The following is a 23,264-nucleotide window of genomic DNA, read 5'->3' as shown; positions in this document are numbered from 1 at the left end:
GAAGAAATATATTTATTGTGGGAACTTCAGTTGTTTATTGCTGAGGTTACTACATGACTCTCAAAGATCAAATTCTTTTTTGTCTTTTTTTTTACAGATCAGTTTCTTTAACTTTTCTTTTCAATTGATGATAAAAGCAGATTTTTATCAGTGAAAAAATTTTGTTCCCAAATCCTTTCTTGCTTTCTTTAAAAGGTATATAATAATAAAATACAAGTCATCTTTTACAAAGTTTTCAGTGTTATTGCATGAATTTTGCTAATGAATACTTTTTTTTTTTTTTCATAGCGTGTGTGGAATTATTCCAGGACTTAGCAGCATCTTCCTTCCCCGAATGAATCCATTTATTTTGATTGATCTTGCTGGAGCATTTGCTCTTTGTATTACGTATATGCTAATTGAGATTAAGTAAGTATTTTTTTTTAATAATTTTAATTGTGCTTTAAGTGAAAGTTTACAAATCAAGTCAGTCTCTCGCACAAAAACTCATATACACCTTGCTACACACTCCCAATTACTTTCCCCGTAATGAGATAGCCTGCCTCTCCCTCCATGCTCTCTTTTTGTGTCCTTTTCGCCAGCTTCTAACCCCCTCCACCCTCTCATCTCCCCTCCAGGCAGGAGATGCCCACATAGTCTCAAGTGTCCACCTGATCCAAGAAGCTCACTCCTCACCAGCATCCCTCTCCAGCCCATTGTCCAGTCCAATCCATGTCTGAAGAGTTGGCTTCGGGAATGGTTCCTGTCCTGGGCCAACAGAAGGTCTGGGGGCCATGACCACAGATATCCTTCCAGTCTCAGTCAGACCATTAAGCCTGGTCTTATGAGAATTTGGGGTCTGCTCCTTCAGGGGTTCTCTGTTGTGTTCCCTATCAGGGCAGTCATTGGTTGTAGCTGGGCACCATCTAGTTCTTCTGGTCTCAGGATGATGTAGTCGCTGGTTCATGTGGTCCTTTCTGTCTCTTGGGCTCGTAATCACCTTGTGTCCTTGGTGTTCTTCATTCTCCTTTGATCCAGGCAGGTTGAGACCAATTGATGCATCTTAGATGGCTGCTTGCTGGCGTTTAAAACCCCAGATGCCACTCTTCAAAGTGGGATGCAGAATGTTTTGTTACTAGATTTTATTATGCCAATTGACTTAGATGTCCCCGAAACCGTGGTCCCTAGACCTGTGCCCCTACTACACTGGCCTTCGAAGCATTCAGTTTATTCAGGAAACTTCTTTGCTTTTGGTTTAGTCCAATTTTGCTGAACTCCCCTGTACTGTGTGCTGTCTTTCCCTTCACCTAAAGTAGTTCTTATCTACTGTGTAATTAGTGAATACCCCTTTCCCATCCTCCCTCCCTCCGCCCTCTCGTAACCACAAAAGAGTTTTCTTTTCAGTTTAAACTATTTCTCAAGTTCTTATAATAGTGGTCTTATAAAAACAACAAAAAAAATTTTTTTTTTTATATACAATATTTGTCCTTTTGCAACTGACTAATTTCACTCAGCATAATGCCTTCCAGGTTCCTCCATGTTATGAAATGTTTCACGTATTCCTCACTGTTCCTTTATCGATGCGTAGTATTTCATAGTGTAAATATACCATAATTTATTTATCCATTCATCCGTTGATGGGCACCTTGGTTGCTTCCATGTTTTTGCTATTGTAAACAGTGCTGCAATAAACATAGGTGTGCATATATCTGTTGGTGTAAATGCTCTTATTTCTCTAGGATATATTCCAAGGAGTGGGATTGCTGGATCGTATGGTAGTTCTATTTCTACCTTTTTAAGGAAGCACCAAATCGATTTCCAAAGTGGTTTTACCATTTTACATTCCCACCAGCAGTGTTTAAGTGTTCCAGTCTCTCCACAGCCTCTCCAACATTTATGATTTTGTGTTTTTTGGATTAATGCCGGCCTTGTTGGAGTGAGATGAAATCTCATTGTACTTTTGATCTGCATTTCTCTAATGGCTGATGATCGTGAACATTTCCTCATATATCTGTTAGCTACCTGAATGTCTTCTTTAGTGAAGTGTCTATTCATATCTTTTGCCCATTTTTTAATTGGGTTATTTGTCTTTTTGCAGTTGAGTTTTTGCAGTATCATGTAGATTTTAGAGATCAGGTGCTGATCAGAAATGTCATAGCTAAAAAATTTTCCCAGTCTGTAGGTAATCTTTTTACTCTTTTGATGAAGTCTTTGGATGAGCTTAAGTGTTTGATTTTTAGGAGCTCCCAGTTATCTAGTTTTTCTTCTATGTTCTTTATACTGTTTTCTATACTGTTTATGCCATGTATTAGGGCTCCTAACGTTGTCTCTGTTTTTTCTTCCATGATCTTTATCATTTTAGATTTTATATTTAGGTCTTTGATCCATTTTGAGCTCGTTTTGTGCAAGGAGTGAGACATGGGTCTTGTTGCATTTTTTTGCAGATGGATATCCAGTTATGCCAGCACCATTTGTTAAAAAGACTCTCTTTTCCCCATTTAACTGTTTTGGGGCCTTTGTCAAATATCCACTGTTCATATGTAGATGGATTTATGTCTGGATTCTCAGTTTTGATCCATTGGTCCATGTATCTGTTGTTGTACCAGTACCAGGCTGTTTTGATGACTGTGGTGGTATAATAGGTTCTCAAATCAGGTAAAGTAAGGCCTCCCACTTTGTTCTTCTTTTTCAGTAATGCCTTATTTATCCGGGACCTCTTTCCCTTCCATATGAAATTGGTGATTTGTTTGTCCATCTCATTAAAAAATGTCGTTGGGATTTGGATCAGAATTGCATTAAATGTATAGATCGCTTTTGGTAGAATAGACGTTTTTATAATGTTAAGTCTTCCTATCCATGAGCAAGGTATGTTCTTCACCTTATGTAAGTCTCTTGGTTTCTTGCAGAAGTGTATTGTAGTTTTCTTTGTATAAGTCTTTTACATCTCTGGTAAGATTTATTCCTAAGTATTTTATCTTCTTGGGGGCTTCTGTAAATGGCACTGATTTGGTGATTTACTCTTCGAAGTTCTTTTTGTTGGTGTAGAGGAATCCAACTGATTTTTGTAGGTTTATCTTGTATCCCGATACTCTGCTGAACTCTTCTATTAGTTTCAGTAATTTTCTGGAGGATTCCTTAGGGTTTTCTGTGTATAAGATCATCTCATCTGCAAATAGAGATACTTCTTCCTTGCCAATCTGGATGCCCTTTATTTCTTCATCTAGCCTAATTGCTCTGGCTAGGACTTCTAGCACAACGTTGAATAAGAGTGGTGATAAAGGGCATCCTTGTCTGGTTCCTGATCTCAGTGGGAATGCTTTCAGGTTCTCTCCATTTAGGGTGATGTTGGCTGTTGGCTTCGTATAAATGCCCTTTATTATGTTGAGGAATTTTTCTTCTATTCTTATTTTGCTGGGAGTTTTTATCATGAATGGGTGTTGAACTTTGTCAAATGCCTTTTCTGCATCAATTGATAAAATCCTGTGATTCTTGTCTTTTGTTTTATTTATGTGGTGGATTACATTAATTGTTTTTCTTATGTTGAACCATCCCTGCATACCTGGTATGAACCCCACTTGGTCATGGTGAATTATTTTTTTGATATGTTTTTGAATTCTATTGGCTAGAATTTTGTTGAGGATTTTTGCGTCTACAGACATGAGGGATATAGGTCTATAATTTTCTTTTCTTGTGGTGTCTTTAACTGGTTTTAGTATCAGGGATATGGTGGCCTCATAGAATGAGTTTGGTAGTATTCCGTCCTTTTTTATGCTCTGAAATACCTTTAGTAGTAGTGGTGTTATTTCTTCTCTGAAAGTTTGGTAGAACTCTGCACTGAAGCCGTCTGGATCAGGGCTTTTTTTTTTGTTGGGAGTTTTTTGATTACCTTTTCAACCTCTTCTTTTGTTATGGGTCTATTTAGTTGATCTACCTGTTTGTGTTAGTTTAGGTAGGTAGTGTGTTTAAGTAAGTATTTTTTATTGCTGTTAAGTGTGTTAACAATTTCTGGGCCTGTCTTTTAAGGGCATGGGGGAAGGATAATGATCAAGCTTAATGTTTTTGCTGATGATGTGAGTAACTTTGGTCAAATCTTGTCCACAAGTGTCTTCATCTGAAAAATTAAGGGAGTTGGACTCAGTAAGTATTTCTCACCACAATCTATAATGCATCCTAGAAAAACTACCTAGCTTTCCTACTTTTGACCCGAGTGGAGCAGAGATGACATTAAGACAGAGTTCTAAGCCATATCTGCTATTGCTGAGAGAGAGGAGAAGACGAAGTACGTTTGAAATAATTTTTTAAAAAAGCCTTTTAGGAGATTGACTTTATAGCTGCTTTAAACTTAATATTTTACGACTTATGATTCTTTTGCTACCTACCCTTTGAATATTAGTTTTTACTAGAGTCTGTCCTTAATTATTTTTTCTGTTTTGCATGCATATTCTCCTGAGAGTTCACATACAATTATTTGTTTTTATTTGCTACCTGTTTGTGATTCCCAAATCTACATTTCCAGTCCAGATCTCTGTTAAATTCCAAAAAGTCCCATCTTTTTGCCTTCTATTCATTTTTACCACAGTTGAACCTATTTTCTCCTATCACTGAATCTGCTTTTTTCTTGCATTTCCCACCTTAAATACGTTCATTCTTAAATATCTACTTGTCCTTCCTCTTCCCTGCTCATCTCTCCCCAGGCCAACTCTAATTGGTCGCCAAGTCTTATTTAAACTTTCTTTCGTATTTATCTATCCCTTCTTTCCCATTCTTCTTCTTCTTGTCCCTGTTGAGGCCTTCATCATCATTTCCTTGGCCTATTAGAATAGTTTTCTGGTCTTCTAATTCTCATTGTTACATATCACTAGTTATCTATTTTGCTAAAGTGATCATTCAGAATTGCAAGTCTGTAACCCCCAGTAACTGCAAGTCTGTACATAATATTTTCCTGTTTTAAAATCCCCAAATCATAATTTAAAAAATTAAATTTGTTAGTCCTGTGTGGTCAAACCCCTACCAACCTTGCCAGTGGAGCCTCTGCTCCATCTATAACTAACTAGTTTTCTTGCTATATCAGATTTTTTCATGCCCTTGCACATGCTGTTTTCACTGTCTGCAATATCTTCCTCCCATTATCTGGTTAACCTTTAAATGCTCAGCCCAAATGTCACTTCCTCTTTTTATTTAAACTTTTTGGATTATCCCTGCCCTAGTTCTTTTTTAGTAGGTTTGTCACTCACGTTTATTGTGCCTCCATGGTAACCTGTAGAAACTTCTACTTCAGTGCTCAGACTGCTTCATTATGGTTTTTTTTTTTTTTAAATATAACTTTATTGTTGTTGTTGAGAATATACACAGCAAAACATATACCAATTCACTCATTATAGTTTTTACATGTGTATCTCATGCTATTTCAAGGACAAGGATTATGGCTTACTCATGTTTCTGTTTTCAGCATGTGGGAAAAAGTGAAAAGAGTGCATTATCAGCTTGTAGTCATTGGCCTTTTATTCTGTCCTGTCAGTAGAATTCAGCCTAGTTTGAACTCTTGATGAGGTGGTGTACTTTGGCCACAGTGTTCCTGTAACAAATTCCTGGAGAACCTTATAAAATTCATGGGAAATTTTGAAAAATTTTGATAGTAATTTTTGGAGAGTTATTGTTTACAGGAAATTGATAGAATCATTGATGAAGTCCCTTTAGTCTCTCTGCATCAGAAGTTACTAGTTAAAGTTTTTTATTTGTTTGTCTTAATGAAACAAATGGATATATTTCAAATCTTCCTAGTTTACAAGGAGATTGACTGAAAAATACACGGTGGGGAGATGCTAACAGTATTTTTTTCCTTCAACATCCCTCTTCACACTAATTAACACAATTGTTATTTTTTGTCTAAACTTTGGTGGGAAAACTGTTTTTTTTTAAATCTTTAAGATACTTCCTTTACTGTAGTGGCCAGTTGTGATAAAATAGGCCTGTTGCTTTAGATAATTAATGTTCAGTAGATTGAATTGTAAGATTTCCAGTGAGGCTTTCATTTAAGATTTAGAATTGTTTTTTCCTTTTAGTAATTACTTTGCTGTGGACACTGCCTCTGCTATAGCCATTTCTCTGATGACATTTGGCACTATGTATCCTATGAGTGTGTACAGTGGGAAAGTATTACTTCAGGTAAGGTTCTTCTTTCAGTGTGCATGCTTAATATTTGCCATGTTCTCCTACCAAATTATAAAATTTTTCGTGTTTTTCTATTAAAAAAGGTGCCGTAAAGTCGATGGCGACTCATAGCAATCCTATAGGACAGAGTAGAACTACCCCATAGAGTTTCCAAGGAGCGCCTGGTGGATTCAAACTGCCAACCCTTTGGTTAGCTGCTATAGCACTTAACCAGGGTTTCCGTTCTTATATTAGGTGGTGGAATTTTTAGCTCCTGGAGGATATTGTTAGCATAGAAGTTAAAAAATAATCTCTGAAATTTATACAGTAAGAACCAGATGGATTTTTGTTGGCCCATAAAATAGGCACAAATCCTCCTGTATTTGTACTGTATGACAAAATCATGACATTGAAATTATTTGCTTCTGATAATCTAATGATGTTCCAAGTGACGTTACTTAAAATTTACTTGTTTAATGTTACTTATTTGTTTTTCCCCTAGTAAATTTGCTTTCACTATTGTATAATCTGGTTATGATTGTTTTCTTACTTTCTGTTAATTGGATCAGTGAGACTTTTAAATTTCAAGCTTAAAATTAAAAATGACGAACTATTACTTTTTTTTTTATCTTTTATTGAGCTTCAAGTGAATGTTTACAAATGAAGTCAGACTGTCACATATAAGTTTATATACACTTTACTCCATACTCCCACTTGCTCTCCCCCTAATGAGTCAGCCCTTCCAGTCTCTCCTTTCGTGACAATTTTGCCAGCTTCCAACTCTCTCTATCCTCCCATCCCCCCTCCAGACAGGAGATGCCAGCACAGTCTCAAGCGTCCACCTGATACAAATAGCTCACTCTTCATCAGCATCTCTCTCCTACCCACTGTCCAGTCCCTCCCATGTCTGATGGGTTGTCTTCGGGAATGGTTCTTGTCCTGGGCCAACAGAAGGTTTGGGGACCATGACTGCCAGGATTCCTCTAGTCTCAGTCAGACCATTAAGTCAAACTATTACTTTTTGAAATAGTAGAAATACATGTAGACAAACACCTGAGTAGAAAAGTAGCTTCCCAGGATTGGATATATAATCACTGTTTTCTTTCCTTCTGTCTCAACCTCATCCCTTTTCTAAAATTTAAGGGTTGTGGCACCAGCTCCAGAAACAATAACAATAATAGTTGTATAGTGCTATAACCAAAACCAAACCAAACCCACTGCTGTCAAGTCGATTCCGACTCATAGCGACCCTATAGGACAGAGTAGAACTGCCCTGTAGAGTCTCCAAGGAGCACCTGGCGGATTTGAACTGCCGAACTTTTGGTTAGCAGCCATAGCATTTAACTGCTACACCACCAGGGTTACCGTATAGTGCTATGCCCTGTACAAAATGTTACTTTTTGATAATTCCTTTGAGATTTTTGGTTGGTTGGTTGGTTGGTTGGTTGGGTCTTTAAGCCTTATGTATTTGTGGAGCAGCTTATTAAAAAATGAGAATGGGCTGATTCCTGATGGTAGTCCCACTAGTGGAGTAAGTTGAAACCCCTCTTCCCTAAATCATGATAGGGCACGTGTGAAAGCAGAGGCTTTTATAAAACCCAATTATTATTATTTCTAAATTTTATTTATTTTGTTGAGAATATACACAGCAAAACATATACCAATTCAACAGTTTCTGCACTCACAATTCTGTGACTTTGGTAAAACCCAATTATTTTGGTTTCAAGACCTCTGTTGAAAAAGATTTTTTTTTTCCCTAGGTTATTTATTTTATTTTATTTTTTTGTAGACAACACCACCTCATGTTATTGGTCAGCTGGATAAACTTATCAGAGAGGTAAGATAGAATGGTAAATAAAATCATTTTAATTTGTAATTAAGGAATTGAAAGTGGGTAAATAATAGTGTATTTTAGGGGAGTTTGTGTTCTTTATAATAACATAGTACCTGTTGCCGAAACCCGTTGCTGTTGAGTGGATTCTGATTCATAGTAACTCTATAGAATAGAGTAGAACTGCCCCATAGGGTTCCAAAGAGTGGCTGATGGGTTTGAGCTGTCAGCCTTTGGTTAGCCTCTGAGTTCTTAACCACTGAGCCAGCGGGGCTCCAGTAACACAGAAGGAGCTGTCATTTAGTGGCAAAAATTGAAAATTGTGAGGAATTGCTCAGTTTGGAAGGCAAATTCACTTGAAATAAATGTGCAGAGTATTGGTCTAAAGACTACCCTATCGTCTGTATAAGTACTGTGATTTTTATGTCTTTATATACAAACCTAGAATTTTAACAAAGTCAAAACCCACTTTGACATGTTGATTGTTTTACCACCTGTAGACTTTCTGTTGTTATAAATTTCCACCTCCTGACTAATGAGAGAATAAACTAACTTAATTATTTGGATTTGAGACTGTTTTAAACTATTGGTTATTGGTATAACAACGGCCACTTTTTACCAGTATAGCTGGCTACTTGTCTCAGCTGGTGAAGCCTGACCCTGGGTATGTTTCCTGTGCCTGCTATACCAGTGGGCTACATTATTTATCTGACTGTGTTGGAATTTCCTGTTACCCCACATCCAAATAACATCCTGTGTCGTGCAGAGGTTTGTTACAAGGGAATCCAGAGAAAGAAATGATCAAGAAAACAAACAAAAAAACCCAAATGTGATACCACAAGTGCTAGATATAAATGTCTGCCATACTGATAAAGTGGAGCCCTGGCGACTCAGTGGTTAAGAGCTCAGCTGCTAACCAAAAGGTCGGCAGTTCAAATCCACCAGCTGCTCCTTGGAAGCCCTATGGGGAAGTTCTGCTCTGTCCTTTAGGGTCGCTATGAGTTGGAATCCACTGTATGGCAATGTTTTGTTTCGTTTTTATATATAAAGTTAAAAGAACTATATGCTGTTGAGCAAGGTGTGGTGGTGGTAGTGGGCCGTTTAAGACTGAGCAGTCAGGACCTAATTCTAGAAGAATAAGTCAAGCAGGAATCTGGGAAAATAAGACTTTGGGTTAGTATTGACTAAGCAGGAATGATATCTTGAGTGATCTGAGATTTCTCTTGGCTAGTGAGTGTCCTTCTGCAGGATATGGCCATGTATTCATTCCTAGGCTTAGAACAAGTCCATAATGTGGCTGAGCTGTGTTGGATGTAAAATACAGGCAATCTTGAAAACCTATTTCTATGTTTTTTTTTATTAGGTATCTACCTTGGATGGAGTTTTGGAAGTCCGAAATGAGCATTTTTGGACCCTAGGTTTTGGCTCATTGGTATGTTCACTACATATTACTTTAGTTATAATTTAAAATATAGTATTTAATTTTCTGAACTAGAAGTATTTCTTTGAAATTTTCATATAGCCTTTGATTCCCATTTCTGTTTTATAGAGTGTAAAATATAGATGGATTCAGTGACCTAATTGAAATTGAGGTATTGTTTTTCTTTCAAACTACTGTTAATAGTCTTAAACCTGAGCAAATCAATAGTTAGTGTAATTCCTAAATAAGAGACACATGGTATGCTCTCCTAGTAGAAAAATGGCTGTTTTACCTTGTGCAATGGCAGGAGTAGTAATAGTAGTAGCATTAGAACCTGTGTAAATTCACAAAAGGGAATCAGCCCAAAGCTGATTCCTATGTGGTGCAGGTTAGGCATACCTCCACTCTCCAACTTTTTTTACCAGTTCTGACACCAGCCGTTTCTTCGATGGCACTCTTTGCTGGATTCAGTGATCCACTGCAGTGGCCACACAGAACTCACAGATGATATGTACAGTTAAGTGGTTTATTAAGGAGCAGGGTACAACTTAGGTTCAAGATCAACAGGCTTCAACTTAGGATCAGGAAGCATGTAGGCAGAAGTGTCCCTTTTTAAGTGCTGGGCAGCTCTCTCAGTCATACAAGCAGGCAGGCCGTTCTCTCTACCATGCATACCCCCTCTCGGCAATGCAGGCCTTCTCTTAGCCTCCTCTCTGCCCTGAGAACACACTTCTCTCAGCCCCCCCTAGGACAGGCTCCTCTTGGCTCCCTGAGTACAGGCTCCTCTTGGCTCCCTGAGTACAGACTCCTCTCAGCCCCCTCAGGACAGGCTCCTCTTGGGTCTACCATCTGTTGGCACCAACTCTGCTATAAGCCACTTCTGGGCCTGTTGCCACTGGCTCTGCTGCTGAGCCCCTCTGGGCTTGTTGCTACCCGCTCTGCTACTGGGCCCCATCTGGGCCTCTCAGTGTCTTCAGTGTTACAGGCCTTGACCTGTGCTACAGGTCTTTTAAGATGTTCATTGCTTCTTCTCTCTTCTTTCTTCCTTCTTATTCTTCCTGCTGCTTCTCTTCCTGCTTCTTTCTGTCTCTGAAATCTCTGTGGGGTTGGCTGCTTTTATCTACAACTCCTTGTCAATTCAAGGCATGGCCCTCCCACCAGGACCATGAACTGACTGATCCCCTCTCAGTAGGCCCCAGACCTCATTTGCATAGTAGGTATGATGGTTAAGGCTGTGTGTCAACTTGGCTGGACCATGATTTTCAGTGTTTTGGCAGTTACGATAAAGTTTGGCAGTTGTATGGTGTTGTGATCACTTCCATGATGAGATTTGATGTAATGCGATTGCCTCCATGATGGGATCTGCTGCAAGTAGCCAGTCAGTTGAAAGGGAGTTTCCTTGAGCATGTGGCCTGCATTTTATATAAGTGGACATTTTGGTAAGCCTTGTGGGTTTTTCCTTACTCTGGATCCTGCAGCTGGCTCCTGTTCATCTGACCTCTGTTTCTTGGGACTTGAGCTTACAGTTTACCTGTAATCTTGCTTGCTGATCTTGGGATTTGTGAATCTTCGGAGCCTGTGAGCAAGAGCCCTGCTCTCTGACCTGCTGATCTTGGGTTTGCCAGCCCCTGCGGCCACCTGAATCAGGAGAAACCTCTATCCTGACAACACAGATTTGGGATGTTCCAGCCTCTACAACCACCTGAGCCATTTCCTTGATATAAATCTCTCTGTATATATGTTTATATGCTTTTGTTTCTCTAGAGAACCAAGCCTAAGATATTTGGTACCGAGAGAGGTTCTAGAGAAACAAAATTATAAGGATGAGTTTTCTAAATTGGTTCTCAAGTTTGGTTAGTCTTAAAAATGTGGATGGCTTTGCTTCCAGTAGTAAAGAGGGCACCGCAAATCCATGGCACGAGGCAGCGAAACAAATATGCAAAATATCACCACTGATAGGTCAGGTATTGGTGAAAGATGAGGCCTGGGTGATTGCATGTGTGATGTCTTTCTACAGCTTTGTCATAATGAGAAGTATAAGGAAGCTGGTTGGTTGGTCCTACTTTCACTAAACAAACTGGTGAAAGAAAGAGATGAGCTCAAGGGCTTCAGAGTCAAAGCTCAAGTGCCACATGGGACCTCCACTTGTGTCTTGAGAGAAGCCTTATTTGTTGTAGTGACAGAATTGATATTGCTGAAAACCAGACCTAGGGTCTTATCATAAGAGTGGCTGAATTACAACGCCAACTCAATTGCCAACCTCGGGAGGTGTCTGAAGTTAAAGTGAGGGCATTGATTGGGAAACAGTGGGATCCTGAAACTTGGGATGGGCAGATAATCAGGAAGCTGGAGACGCTGAACTCTTAATTCCATTGAATCATTCCTGCAAACAGAACCAGCCCTCTCACTCCCATCTGAAGAAATTATTCCATGTTTGCTAAACCACCCTCCTCAGTGAAACCATTAGCCCCTTCACCTCCTTCTAATGAAATTAACACAGCTGAAGAGCATTTGTATGAGTCATTGCCTGGGGCATCACCCGAGGCAGATGCTTTACAAGACAGTGCTGAGTGTTCTCAAAACACTTGCCCACCACCAATCTTGGCCTCTAGACCTATAAAAAAAAAACTAGACTTAAGTCCCAGAGAGCCCCAAAAGGTGAAGTACAAAGTGTGTCCTAGGAGGAAGTATGCCACACTCCAAAAGAACTACTTGACTTTTCTAATATTTACAAACAGAAACCTGGGGAATATATGTGGGAATGGCTATTACGGGTATGGGATAATGGTGCAAGGAACATAAAGATGGATCAGTCTGAGTTTATTGATATGGACCCGTTAAGCACAGATACCTTATTCAGTGTTTCAGCTTGAGAGGTTAGGAAAGGATCTAATAGTTTATTTTGTTGGGTCACTGAAACATGGATTACACGGTGGCCTAGAGTAAATCAAGTTGGAGTACCAAACCTACCTTGGTATGCTTTAGAAAGGCTTGGGGAAATTGTCATGCTAGAGTGGATTTATCAGGTTAGACCCACAGACCCACACATGGAATGCACAGAGGACACACCTTTTAACACAACTGTGAGGAACAAATATGTGAAGGGAGCCCCAGCATCCTTGAAGACTTCTGTGATAGCTATTTTATGTAAGTCAGACTTGACAGTGGAAACTGCCCTAACTAAATTAAGACATCTAACAACGATGGGGCTCATTGGACCTCGTGGTTGTAGGGGCCAAGCAGTGGAACTCAGTTGACAAAGACAAGGTGGGCATGGTTACTGTGATAGTGAAGTCAAAGCAGTAATCAGAATAGTCTGACTCATACAGATTTATGGCATTGGCTACATAGTAATAGCATCCCTATGAGTGAAATAGATAGGAAATTTACTAAATGTTTACTTGATCTGTACAAGCAGAAGAATTCTAGGTCAAGTAAACAGAAGTCTAACTCGAATCACCAGAATAGAGAGTCATGGCCCCTCAGTCAATTCACAGACTTGAGCGAGTTTAAAGACCCACAACACCTTGAATGAAGGGGAGGCTAAGTCCCCTTGAGGAAAGACTCCGCTGCACTGCGAAAAACTTATACTGTTAATCTTTCTCCCAGCCTTACCCAAAGGGATGTACGGCCTTTTATATTTGTGACTGTTCACTGGGGAAAGGAAATAACCAGGCTTTTCAGGGATTACTGGATATGGCTCAGAACTGACACTAATTCCAAAATGTCACTGTGGCCCACCAGTCAGAGTGGGGGCATTAGGAGGTCAGGTTATTAATGGAGTCTTAGGTTATGTTCTCTCCCAGTAGGTCCAGTGGGTCTCTGTACCCATCCTGTAGTTTGATTTCCCCAGTTGAAGGAACGCATAATTGGAATAGATATACTCAGCAACTGGCAGAACCCCCACATTGGATCCCTGACAAATGGAGTAAGGGCTATTATGGTAGGAAAACCCACATGGAAACATTATAACTGCCCCTACCTAGGAAAATAGTAAACCAACAGCAATACCGCATTCCTGGAGGGATTACGGAGATTACTGCCACCGTTAAGGACTTGAAAGATGCAGGGGTGGTGATTACCACCACATCCCCATTCAACTTGCTTATTTGACCTGTGCAAAAAACAGATGGATCTTGGAGAATGACAGTGGATTATTGAAAACTTAACCAGGTGGTGACTCCAATTGCAGCGCTGTTCCAGAGGTAGTCTCATTGTTTGAGCAAATTACTACATCTCTGGGAATCTGGTATGCAGCTGTTGAGCTGGCTAATGCCTTTTTCTTCATACTTGTTTTGAAGGACCACCAGAAACAGTTTGCTGTCAGCTGGCGAGGCCAGCATTACACCTTCACTTACCTGCCTCAGGGCCACATCAACTCTCCAGCCCTATGTCATAATTTAGTCTTCAGGGAACTCAATTGCTTTTCCCTTTCAAAAGATGTCACACTGGTCTATTACACTGATGACATTGTGCTGATTGGACCTAGTAAGGAAGAAGTACCAGTGACTCTGGACTTACTGGTAAAACATTTGCATGCTATAGGGTGGGAAATTAATCCCACAAAATTTCAGGCGTCTCCCACCTCAGTGACATTTCTAGGAGTGCAGTGATGTGGGGCATGTCAAGATATTCCTTCTAAAGTGAAGGATAAGTTATTACATTTGGCTCCTCCCAGAACTAAAAAGGAGGCCCAATGCCTTGTGGGCCTCTTTGGACTTTGAAGGCAACATATTCCTCATTTGGATGTGGTATTCTGGCCTATTTATCAAGTGACTTGAAAAGCTGCTAGTTTTGAGTGGGGTCCAGGACAAGAGAAGGCTCTGCAACAGGTTCAGGCTGCTGTGCTAGCTGCTCTGCCCCTTGGGCCATATGATCTGGCTGAATCAACGTGCTTGAAGTGTCAGTGGCAGATAGAGATGCTGTTTGGAATCTTTGGAGGGCCCCTATTGGTGAATCACAGCACAGACTCTTAGGATTTTGGAGCAAAGCCCTGGCATCCTCTGCAGATAACTACTCTCCTTTTGAAAAACAGCTTTTGGCTTGTAACTGGGGCTTAGTAGAGACTGAACACTTAATCATGGGCCACCAAGTCACCATGTCGCCTGAGCTTCCCATCATGAAGTGGATGTTGTCTGACCTGCAGATTCATAAAAGTTGGACATGCACAGCAGCACTCCATCATTATGTGGAAGCTGTATATACAAGATTGGGCCTGAGCAGGACCTGAAGGCACAAGTAAGTTGCATGAAAATGGCCCAAATGCCCCCATGGTCTCCACTTCTGTCATGTTACCTTACATCTCCCAGTCTGCACCTGTGGCCTCATGGGAAGTTCTTATGATAAGTTGACTGAGGAAGAGAAAACTCGTACCGAGTTTACAGATGATTTTGCACAATATGCAGGCATAATTGGAAAGTGGACAGTGGCAACACTATAGCCCCTTTCTGGGACCTTCCTGAACAACAGTGGTGAAGTGAAATCCTCATAATGGGCAGAATTTCAAATAGTGTACCTGGTTGTTCACTTTGCTTGGAAGGAGAAATGACCAGATGTTCAATTGTATACTGATAAATGGGCTGTGGCCATTGTTTTGCCTGGATGGTAAGGGACTTGGAAGGAACATGATTAGAAAATTGGAGTCAAGGAGGTATGGGGAAGAGGTATGTGGATAGACCTCTCTGAATTGCCAAGGAAGTGAAGAGCTTTGTATCTCATGTGAATGTTCACCAAACGTGACCTCAGCAGTGGAGGATTTTAACAATCAGGTGGATAGGATGCCACGTTTTGTGAAAACCAGTCATTGCCTTTCCCTAGCTTCTCCAATCATTGCTCAATGGGCTCATGAACAAAGTGGCCATGGTGGCAGGAATGGTGGTTATGCATGGTCTCAGTGACATGGTCTTCCACTCATCAAGGCCAGCTTGGCTACAGCCACTGCTGAGTGCTGAATCTGCCAGCAGTAGAGACTGAGTCCCCAATAAGGTGCTAATCCTCGAGGTGATCAGCCAGCAGTCTGGTGGCAAGTTGATTACATTGGACCTGTTCCATCGTGGCAAGGGCAGTGTTTTGTTCTTACTGGAATATACACTCTGGATATGGATTTGCCTTCCCTGTTTCTTACAAAACTACCATCCGTGGACTTACACAAGGCCTTATCCACCCACCATCATGGTATCCCACACAGCATTGCCTTGTAGCAAGGGACTCACTTCACAGCAAATGAAGTGAAGCAGTGGGCCCATGCTTATGGAATTCACTGGTCTTACCATGTTCCCCATCCTGAAGCAGCTGCCTTGATAGAATGATGGAATAGCCTCCTAAAGACACAATTACGGTGCCAGCTAGGTGGCAATATCTTGCAAGGTTGGGGCATTGTTCTCCAGGAGGCTGTATATGCCCTGAACAGAGTCTGTTATATGCTGCTGTTTGTCCCGAGGCAAGGGTTCATGGGCCCAGGGCTCAAGGGGTCGAAATGGGGTGGCACTACTCACTATTACCCCTAGTGACCTACTCACAAATTTTTGCTCCCTGTCCTGCAACCTTGTTCTTTCTGGGTCTAGTCTTTATTCCAAAGGGAGGAATGCTCCCACCTGGAAACATATCACCCATTCCATTGAACTGGAAGCTAAGAATGCCACCTGGCCACTTTGGTCTCCTTATGTCTCTGGATCAACAGGCAAAGAAGGGAGTTACCATACTGGCTGGTGTGACTGATTACCAAGGGGAAAGCAGACTGATGTTATGTAAGGGAGGTAAAGAAGGGTATGCCTGGCATGCAGGAGATCCTTTTAGGGTGTCTGTTAGAACTGCTATACCCTGTGATTAAAGTCAGTGGAAAACTACAGCAACCCAATTCCAACATGATTACTAATGGCCAAGACCCTTCAGGAATGAAGGTTTGGATCACCCCACCAGGCAAATAACCACGACCAGGTAAGGTACTTGATGAGGGCACAGGGAATACAGAATGGGTGGTGGAAGAAGGTAGTTCTAAATACCAGTTACGACCACATGACCAGTTGTAGAAAATAGGACTGTAATTGTTATGAGTATTTCTGCTTTGTATGTGTGCATCAAATATTTTTGTTTTCTTCACTTACAAAATACAAAATGTGTGATGGGTTGAATTGTGTCCCCCCAAAATATGTGTCAACTTGGTTAGGACATGTGTGGTTGTCCTCCATTTTGTGATTTTCCTATATGTTATAATCTCTGCCAGTGATTAAAGAGGATTAGGGTGGGATGTAACACTATTGCTCAGGTCACATCCCTGATCCAATGTAAAAGAAGTTCCCCTGGCTTGTGGCCTGCACCACCTTCTATCTTAGAAGAGATAAAAGGAAAGGGAAGCAAGCAGAGAGTTGGGGACCTCATACCACCAAGAAAACAGCACCAGGAGCAGAGCACGTCCTTTGGACCTGAGGTTCCTGTGCTGAAATGCTCCCAGACCAAAGGAAGATGGATGACAAGGACCTTCCTTCAATGCTGACAGAGAAAGTCTTCCTCTGGAGCTGACTCCCTGAATTTGGACTTGTAACCTACTAGACTGTGAGAGAATAAATTTCTCTTTGTTAAAGCCATCCATTTGTGCTATTTCTGTTATAGCAGCACTAGATGACTAAGACAAGATGTAAACAGGACTAGTGCATTTTCCATTGTATGTGTGTTGTATCATGTTAGGTACAAGTATGACTTTATAATTGTATTAAAAAATTATGTATGGTTTAAGGAGATGTGTACAGGTGTCAAGTTGACAAGGGTGGACTGTGATGGTTAAGGCTGTGTGTCAACTTGGCTGGACCAGGATTCTCAGTGGTTGGGCAGTTATGATGTAGTTTGGCAGTTGTATGATGTTGTGATCACTTTCATGATGAGATCTGATGTAATGTGATCACCTCCATGAGGGGACCAGCTGCAAATAGCCGGTCAGTTGAAAGAGAGTTTCCTCGGGCATATTGCCTGCGTTGAATATAAGTGGACATTCTGGCAAGGCTTGTGGGCTTTTGCTTGCCCTGGATCCTGCAGCTGGCTCCTACAGCTGGCTGCATTCATCTAATCTCTGTTCCTTGGGACTTGAGCTAGCAGCTTACCTGTGGTCTTGCCTGCTGATCTTGGGATTCGTGCATCTTCGGAGCCTGTGAGCAAGAGCCCTGCTCTCTGACCTGGTGATCTTGGATTTGCTAGCCCCTGTGGCTACGTGAATCAGGAGAAGCCTCTCTCTTGACCCACAGACTTGGCATGTTCCAACCTCTATAACCGTCTGAGCCGTTTCTTTGATATAAACCTCTCTGTACATATATTTATATGCTTAACTGGTTTTGCTTCTCTAGAGAACCCTGTCTAAGACAGTAGGCTACAGACATTTCACTTGCATAGTACATTGACCAATCCCTGCATACCAATCATAGGGCAGACCAAAAAAGTATTAGAGGGCCATACAAGAAGTATCAAGCCAAGTTGTTTACAGTTTATGCAGGAAATGTAGCAAACTCTCTGGAACCAAGGCAAAAGTCTGCATTTCACCACACACCTCCACCTTCCCTGAATCTTTATGTCAGGGTGTCCGCAGTCATTTTGGATGTCTAAAGCTCATTCCCTAGGAGATTTCTTTAGGAAGGACTCAGGAACAGTATTTCTTGAATCCTTGATTGTTGAAATCAGTTTATGGTCATTATACATGATAATCAGTTTGGCTGGATATAAAATCCTTAGCATACATTTTGTTTCCTTGAGTTTCTTAAATATATTACTCCATTTATCTCTGGTATCAAGCTTTTCTGTGATAAAGCCTGATGACAGTCTCTTTTTTTCCCCCTTTATATGTGACTTTATCTTTTTGCCTGGATACCCAAAGGATTTTTTCTTTTTCTTAAAGTCCAGGAATTTTACCAGAATATATTTTTGTATTGGTCATTTTGGGTCAATTATTTCAGGTACAAAGTGTGTCCTTTCAATATGTTGTTTCAAAAACTATTTTCAAAAAACATTCAGGAAAGTTTTTTTTTAGTTATACCAAAAACCTACCCTGTAGGACAGAGTAGAACTGCCCCAGAGTTTTCAAGGCTGTAAATCTTTACCGAAACAGACTGTCACATCTTTCTCCTGTGGACCAGCTGGATGAGTCAAATGCCCTCCTTTCAATTAGCAGCTGAGCACTTTAACCACTGCACCACCAGGGCTCCTATAGTTTCTAATACTCTGTTTTCTTGCTTTGGTTTTCTTTGGGAAATTACATGCATGTTGGATCTTTGCTTTACTTTCATATTTGCTATTTTCTCTCAAGTCCTTATTATCTCTTCATTTTCTTTGACTTTTGAAATTTTTCTTTTCCTCATTTATTTCTCTATAAGTCTATTAGTTATATTTATTTGTTTTTGTATTCCTTCTAGTTTAGTCGTCATTTCTGAAGGCTAAACAATTATTCTTTTATTTCTAATTCTCTTTTAATATTCTGTCATCTCATTTCTGAGGTTTTCTAATTCTGATTTATGTGGTTCTTATTTCTTTTTTATAGTACTTTAGATGAAGGTTTACAGAACAAATTAGTTTCTAATTAAACAATACACATACTATGTTGTGACATTGGTTGCTATGTGTCTTATTTCATGTCTTTGGTGTATTTTGACATAGTAGCTACAGTTTTCATCTGTTTTGTATGTATATATTTCTGGTGATCTTTTATTATCTGTTCCATATTCTCTTTTTCTTTTAAGTTTGTGTGGGATTTGACTTCAATCCTTTTCTGTTGTTTATTTTTAAGTAAAATTATTTTTCCTGGGCTTTTAAAACATGAGTGGTTTAGGGTAGTATGTCTAAATTTATGGCTCTAGAGCTCCTTCTGATGATGATTCTGTGAAGTGGAAGTTTTTTCTTTCTCCAGGCTCTGTTCCTCTCCCCCATTTTTATCTGAACCTTCTGTATACTTTGTCTCTACTGTGCTGCTCAATTTGAATTCTATCTCCAGTTGTTTCTTCTTCGAATGGGGCTTTGTCCTGGAAGGGTGCTTTGCCTAGTTACTTTTGAGATTTCATAGGACTCAGACTACTCCAGCTCTTCAGACCTTATTACATACCCATTGTACTTACCCACTACTGAAATGTACAAACCCCCTCCTACTTTCAACTGCTGTTCTCAAGTCAGCTGTCCTAGAGTTCCGTTAAGTACCTGTCAGCTGCTTTGGGTTTTCAGGTCAGGCAGATACCTGTTGCCTTCTCCTGTTTCCTTTTGCACAGATGCTGATACTTTGCGGGCTTAAAACTTGTATTTGGAAGTTCCTGGGGGTGTTATGTTACCCAGTTTTTTGTAGCTGTTGTCCATAGGTTTTTGGTTTTGCTGTCCTAGTTTCTGTTTTTATGAGGATATTTGAGTGGGTCAAAAACTACTGCCTCTGCTGCTATCTTCCAAGAATCCCAACATAATTTTTAGTGGATGCAGAATTTCCCATTATACGAATATATCATAATTTATTTATTCAGCCTCCTACTGGACATTTAGTTTGTTTTCAGTTGTCCTATATAAACAGGAAATGAACATTTTTATAGACTGATCCTTGCACATATCGGCGATTATTCCTTATGATTAATTCTTTAATACACTTTCTTTTTCATAGCAGTTTTAGGTTTACAGAAAAAAAGGATTAAATTTTACAAGTAGTTTTTGTGAGTCAAAAGATATTCACATTTTTCATGGCTTTTGCTGCAGATTCCAACTTGTCCTCCAGAATGCTTGCTTATACCAATTTCCATTCCCCCAGTAGCGGAGTTCATTTCTAACCATTCTTTTAATTGTATTGATGATATTAATAAGTAAGGAAGTGTTTATTAAGCTGGGTGCCTTATAAACACGAAGAATACAATCAGCTACTCAGAACTTGGCCATCTAGAAACAATATTTTGAAGTCCCAAAAATAGATGTCACAAAAGCCATACACTAATGCATGCACCACAATCATAGGAAACTGTTCAAGCTAGTATTCAGATATGCTTTCCACATATTATAATTACTTTGATTTCTAAATTACACTGAAAGGGGATACAATATCTTTTATCATTTTGCATAGTGACACTTAAGAGATAGTTTTGACAAAAGGGAGAAATCAAAGATGACTTGGTTTCTAGAAGGCTTGTGTTACCTAAAAGTAATAAACTAGAAGTCAGATTTAAGCAATATAGAAATTTTCTCTATCTCGTAATTGACAATAGCTCTCTTATTACTGCTCAATATTTAGCTTCCAAATCATAGATTCAGGCACAATGTAACTAACACAACTTTTTGGCCAATACAGGTGCAGTTTATACTTTGTTATAATTTTTTTACTTTTGAAAATCTGAGTTTATCTAGAAATCAACATGGAATGTCTGCTGTATATTTCTTCTGAAAAGAATTAGCCAATAAAAACCTTATGAGTAGCAGCGGAACATTGTCAGATATAGTGCCAGACGATGAGCCCCTCAGGTTGGAAGACACTCAAAAGAGGAATGGAGAAGCCTGCCTCCTTAAAGTAGAGCAGACCTTAATGACATGGATGGAGTCAAGCTTTCAGGACTTTCATTTGCTGATGTGGAATGACTAAAAATGACAAACAGCTGAAAACATCATATCCATTAATAATCAGAACGTGGAATGTACAAAGTGTGAACCTAGGAAAACTAGAAATCGTCAGAAATGAAATTGAACACATAAAGATCGATATCCTACGTTAGTAAGATAAAGCACTCTGATATTGGCCATTTTGAATCAGACAATCATAGGGCCTACTATGCTGGGAGCGGTAAAATAAAGAGGAATGGTGTTCCATTCATCGTCAAAAGAACATTTCAACATCTATCCTGAAGTACAACGCTTTCAGTGATAGGATAATATCCATACGCCTACAAGGAAGACCAGTTAATAGGATTAATATTCAAATTTACTCACCAACCACTAAGGCCAAAGATGAAGAAATTGAAAGTTTTTACCAACTTCTGCAGTCTGAAATTGATCGAACATTCAATCAGGATGCATTGATAATTACTGGTGATTGGGATATGAAAGTTGGAAACGAAGAAGGATTAGTATTTGGAAAATATGGCCTTGGTGATAGAAACAATGCTGGAGATTGCGTAACAGAATTTTGTAAACTAATGACTTATTCATTACAAATAATTTTTTTCAACAACATAAATGGCAACTGTACCCATGGGCCTCGCTGGATGGGATACACAGGAATCAAATCAACTACATCTGTGGAAAAGAAAGTTGGAAAAGCTCAATATCATCAGTCAGAATAAGGCCAGGGGCTGACTGCGGAACAGACCCATCAATTGCTCATATGCAAGTTCAAGTTGAAGCTGAAGAAAATTTAAATAAGTCCATGAGAGCCAAAGTACAACCTTGAGTATACCCTACTGAATTTAGAGACCATCTCAAGAACAGATTTGAGGCATTGAACACTAATGATCAAAGACCAGATGAGTTGTGGAATGACATCAAGGACGTCGTGCATGAAGAAAGCAAGAGGTCATTAAAAAGACAGGAAAGAAAGAAAAGATCAAAATGGATGTCAGAAGAGACTCAAATTAGCTCTTGAACGTCGAGTAGCTAAAGCGAATGGAAGAAATGATAAAAGAACTGAACAGAATATTTCAAAGGGTGGCTTGAGAAAACAAAGTAAAGTATTATAATGAAATGTGCAAAGACCTAGAGTTAGAAAACCAAAAGGGAAGAACACAGTTGGCCTTTCTCAAGCTGAAAGAACTGAAGAGAAAATCCAAGCCTCGAGTTGCAATATTGCAAGATTATGTGGTCAAAATACTGAACGATGCAGGAAGCATCAAAAGAAGTTGGGAGGAATACACAGAGTCACTACCAAAAAGAATTGGTTGATGTTCAGTCATTTCAGGAGGTGGCACGTGATAAAGAACCAATGGTAGTTATAGAAGTCCAAACTGCACTGAAGGCACTGGCGAAAAAGAAGTTTCCAGGAATTGATGGAATACAATTGACATGTTTCAACAAACGGATGCAGTGTTGAAATTACTCATCTGTGCCAAGAAATTTGGAAGACAGCTACCTGGATAACCAACTGTAAGAGATCCATATTTTTGCCTATTTCAAAGAAAGGTGATCTAACCGAATATGGAAATTATAGAACAATATCATTAATATCACATGGAAGTAAAATTTTGCTGAAAAGCATTTAAAAGCAGTTGCAGCAGTACATTGACAGGGAACTGCCAGAAGTTCTAGCTGGAGTCAGAGGAGGACATGGAATGAGGGATATCATTGCTCATGTCAGATGGATCATGGTTGAAAGCAGAGAATACCAGAAAGATGTTTACCTGTGTTGTATTGACTCTGCAAGGGCACTTGACTGGATGGATCATAACTAATTATGGATAGCATTGTGAAGAATGGGAATGCCGGAACATTTAATTGTGCTCATGGGAAACCTGTACGTAGATCAAGAGGCAGTCGTTCAAACAGAACAAGGGGATACTGCATGGTTAAAATCAGGAAAGGTATGTGTCAGGTTGTATCCTTCCACCACACATATTCAATCTGTATGCTGAGCAAATAATACGAGAAGCTGGACTGTATGAAGAAGAACGGGGCATCAGGATTGGAGGAAGACTCATTAACAACCTGTGTTATGCAGATGACACAACCTTGCTTGCTGAAAATGAAGAGGACCTGAAATACTTCCTGATGAAGAGCAAAGACTGCAAGCCTTCAGCATGGATTATACCTCAACATAAAACAAAAATTCCCACAACTGAACCAATAAACAGCATCATAATAAACAGAGAAAAGATTGAAGTTGTCAGGGATTTCATTTTACTTGGATCCACAATCAATGCCCATGGAAGCAACAGTGAAGAAATCAACCAACGCATTGCACTG

The 23,264-nt window shown here is 39.8% G+C and overlaps 1 protein-coding gene across 9 annotated transcripts in view; it reads left to right on the top strand.

Annotated features, from left to right (window-relative positions):
- The window catches only part of SLC30A6 (solute carrier family 30 member 6), a 69,267-nt gene that overhangs the window by 33,420 nt on the left and 12,583 nt on the right, over positions 1-23,264 (top strand). For 7 of the 9 annotated variants that reach the window (XM_010595845.3, XM_064277238.1, XM_064277235.1 and 4 more), the window contains 4 exons: positions 289-408; positions 6,042-6,144; positions 7,919-7,966; positions 9,324-9,392. In XM_010595845.3, the coding sequence (XP_010594147.1) occupies positions 289-408; positions 6,042-6,144; positions 7,919-7,966; positions 9,324-9,392 (340 nt within the window). Of the gene's footprint in view, positions 1-288; positions 409-6,041; positions 6,145-7,918; positions 7,967-9,323; positions 9,393-13,681; positions 14,410-23,264 lie in introns of those variants that run through there. The other 2 variants (XM_064277239.1, XM_064277237.1) reach the window with 2 other exon arrangements.

The sequence above is a fragment of the Loxodonta africana genome, chromosome 26, assembly GCF_030014295.1.
Source record: "Loxodonta africana isolate mLoxAfr1 chromosome 26, mLoxAfr1.hap2, whole genome shotgun sequence".
Taxonomy (NCBI): domain Eukaryota; kingdom Metazoa; phylum Chordata; class Mammalia; order Proboscidea; family Elephantidae; genus Loxodonta; species Loxodonta africana.
This window is presented reverse-complemented; position numbering and strand designations above follow the sequence as displayed.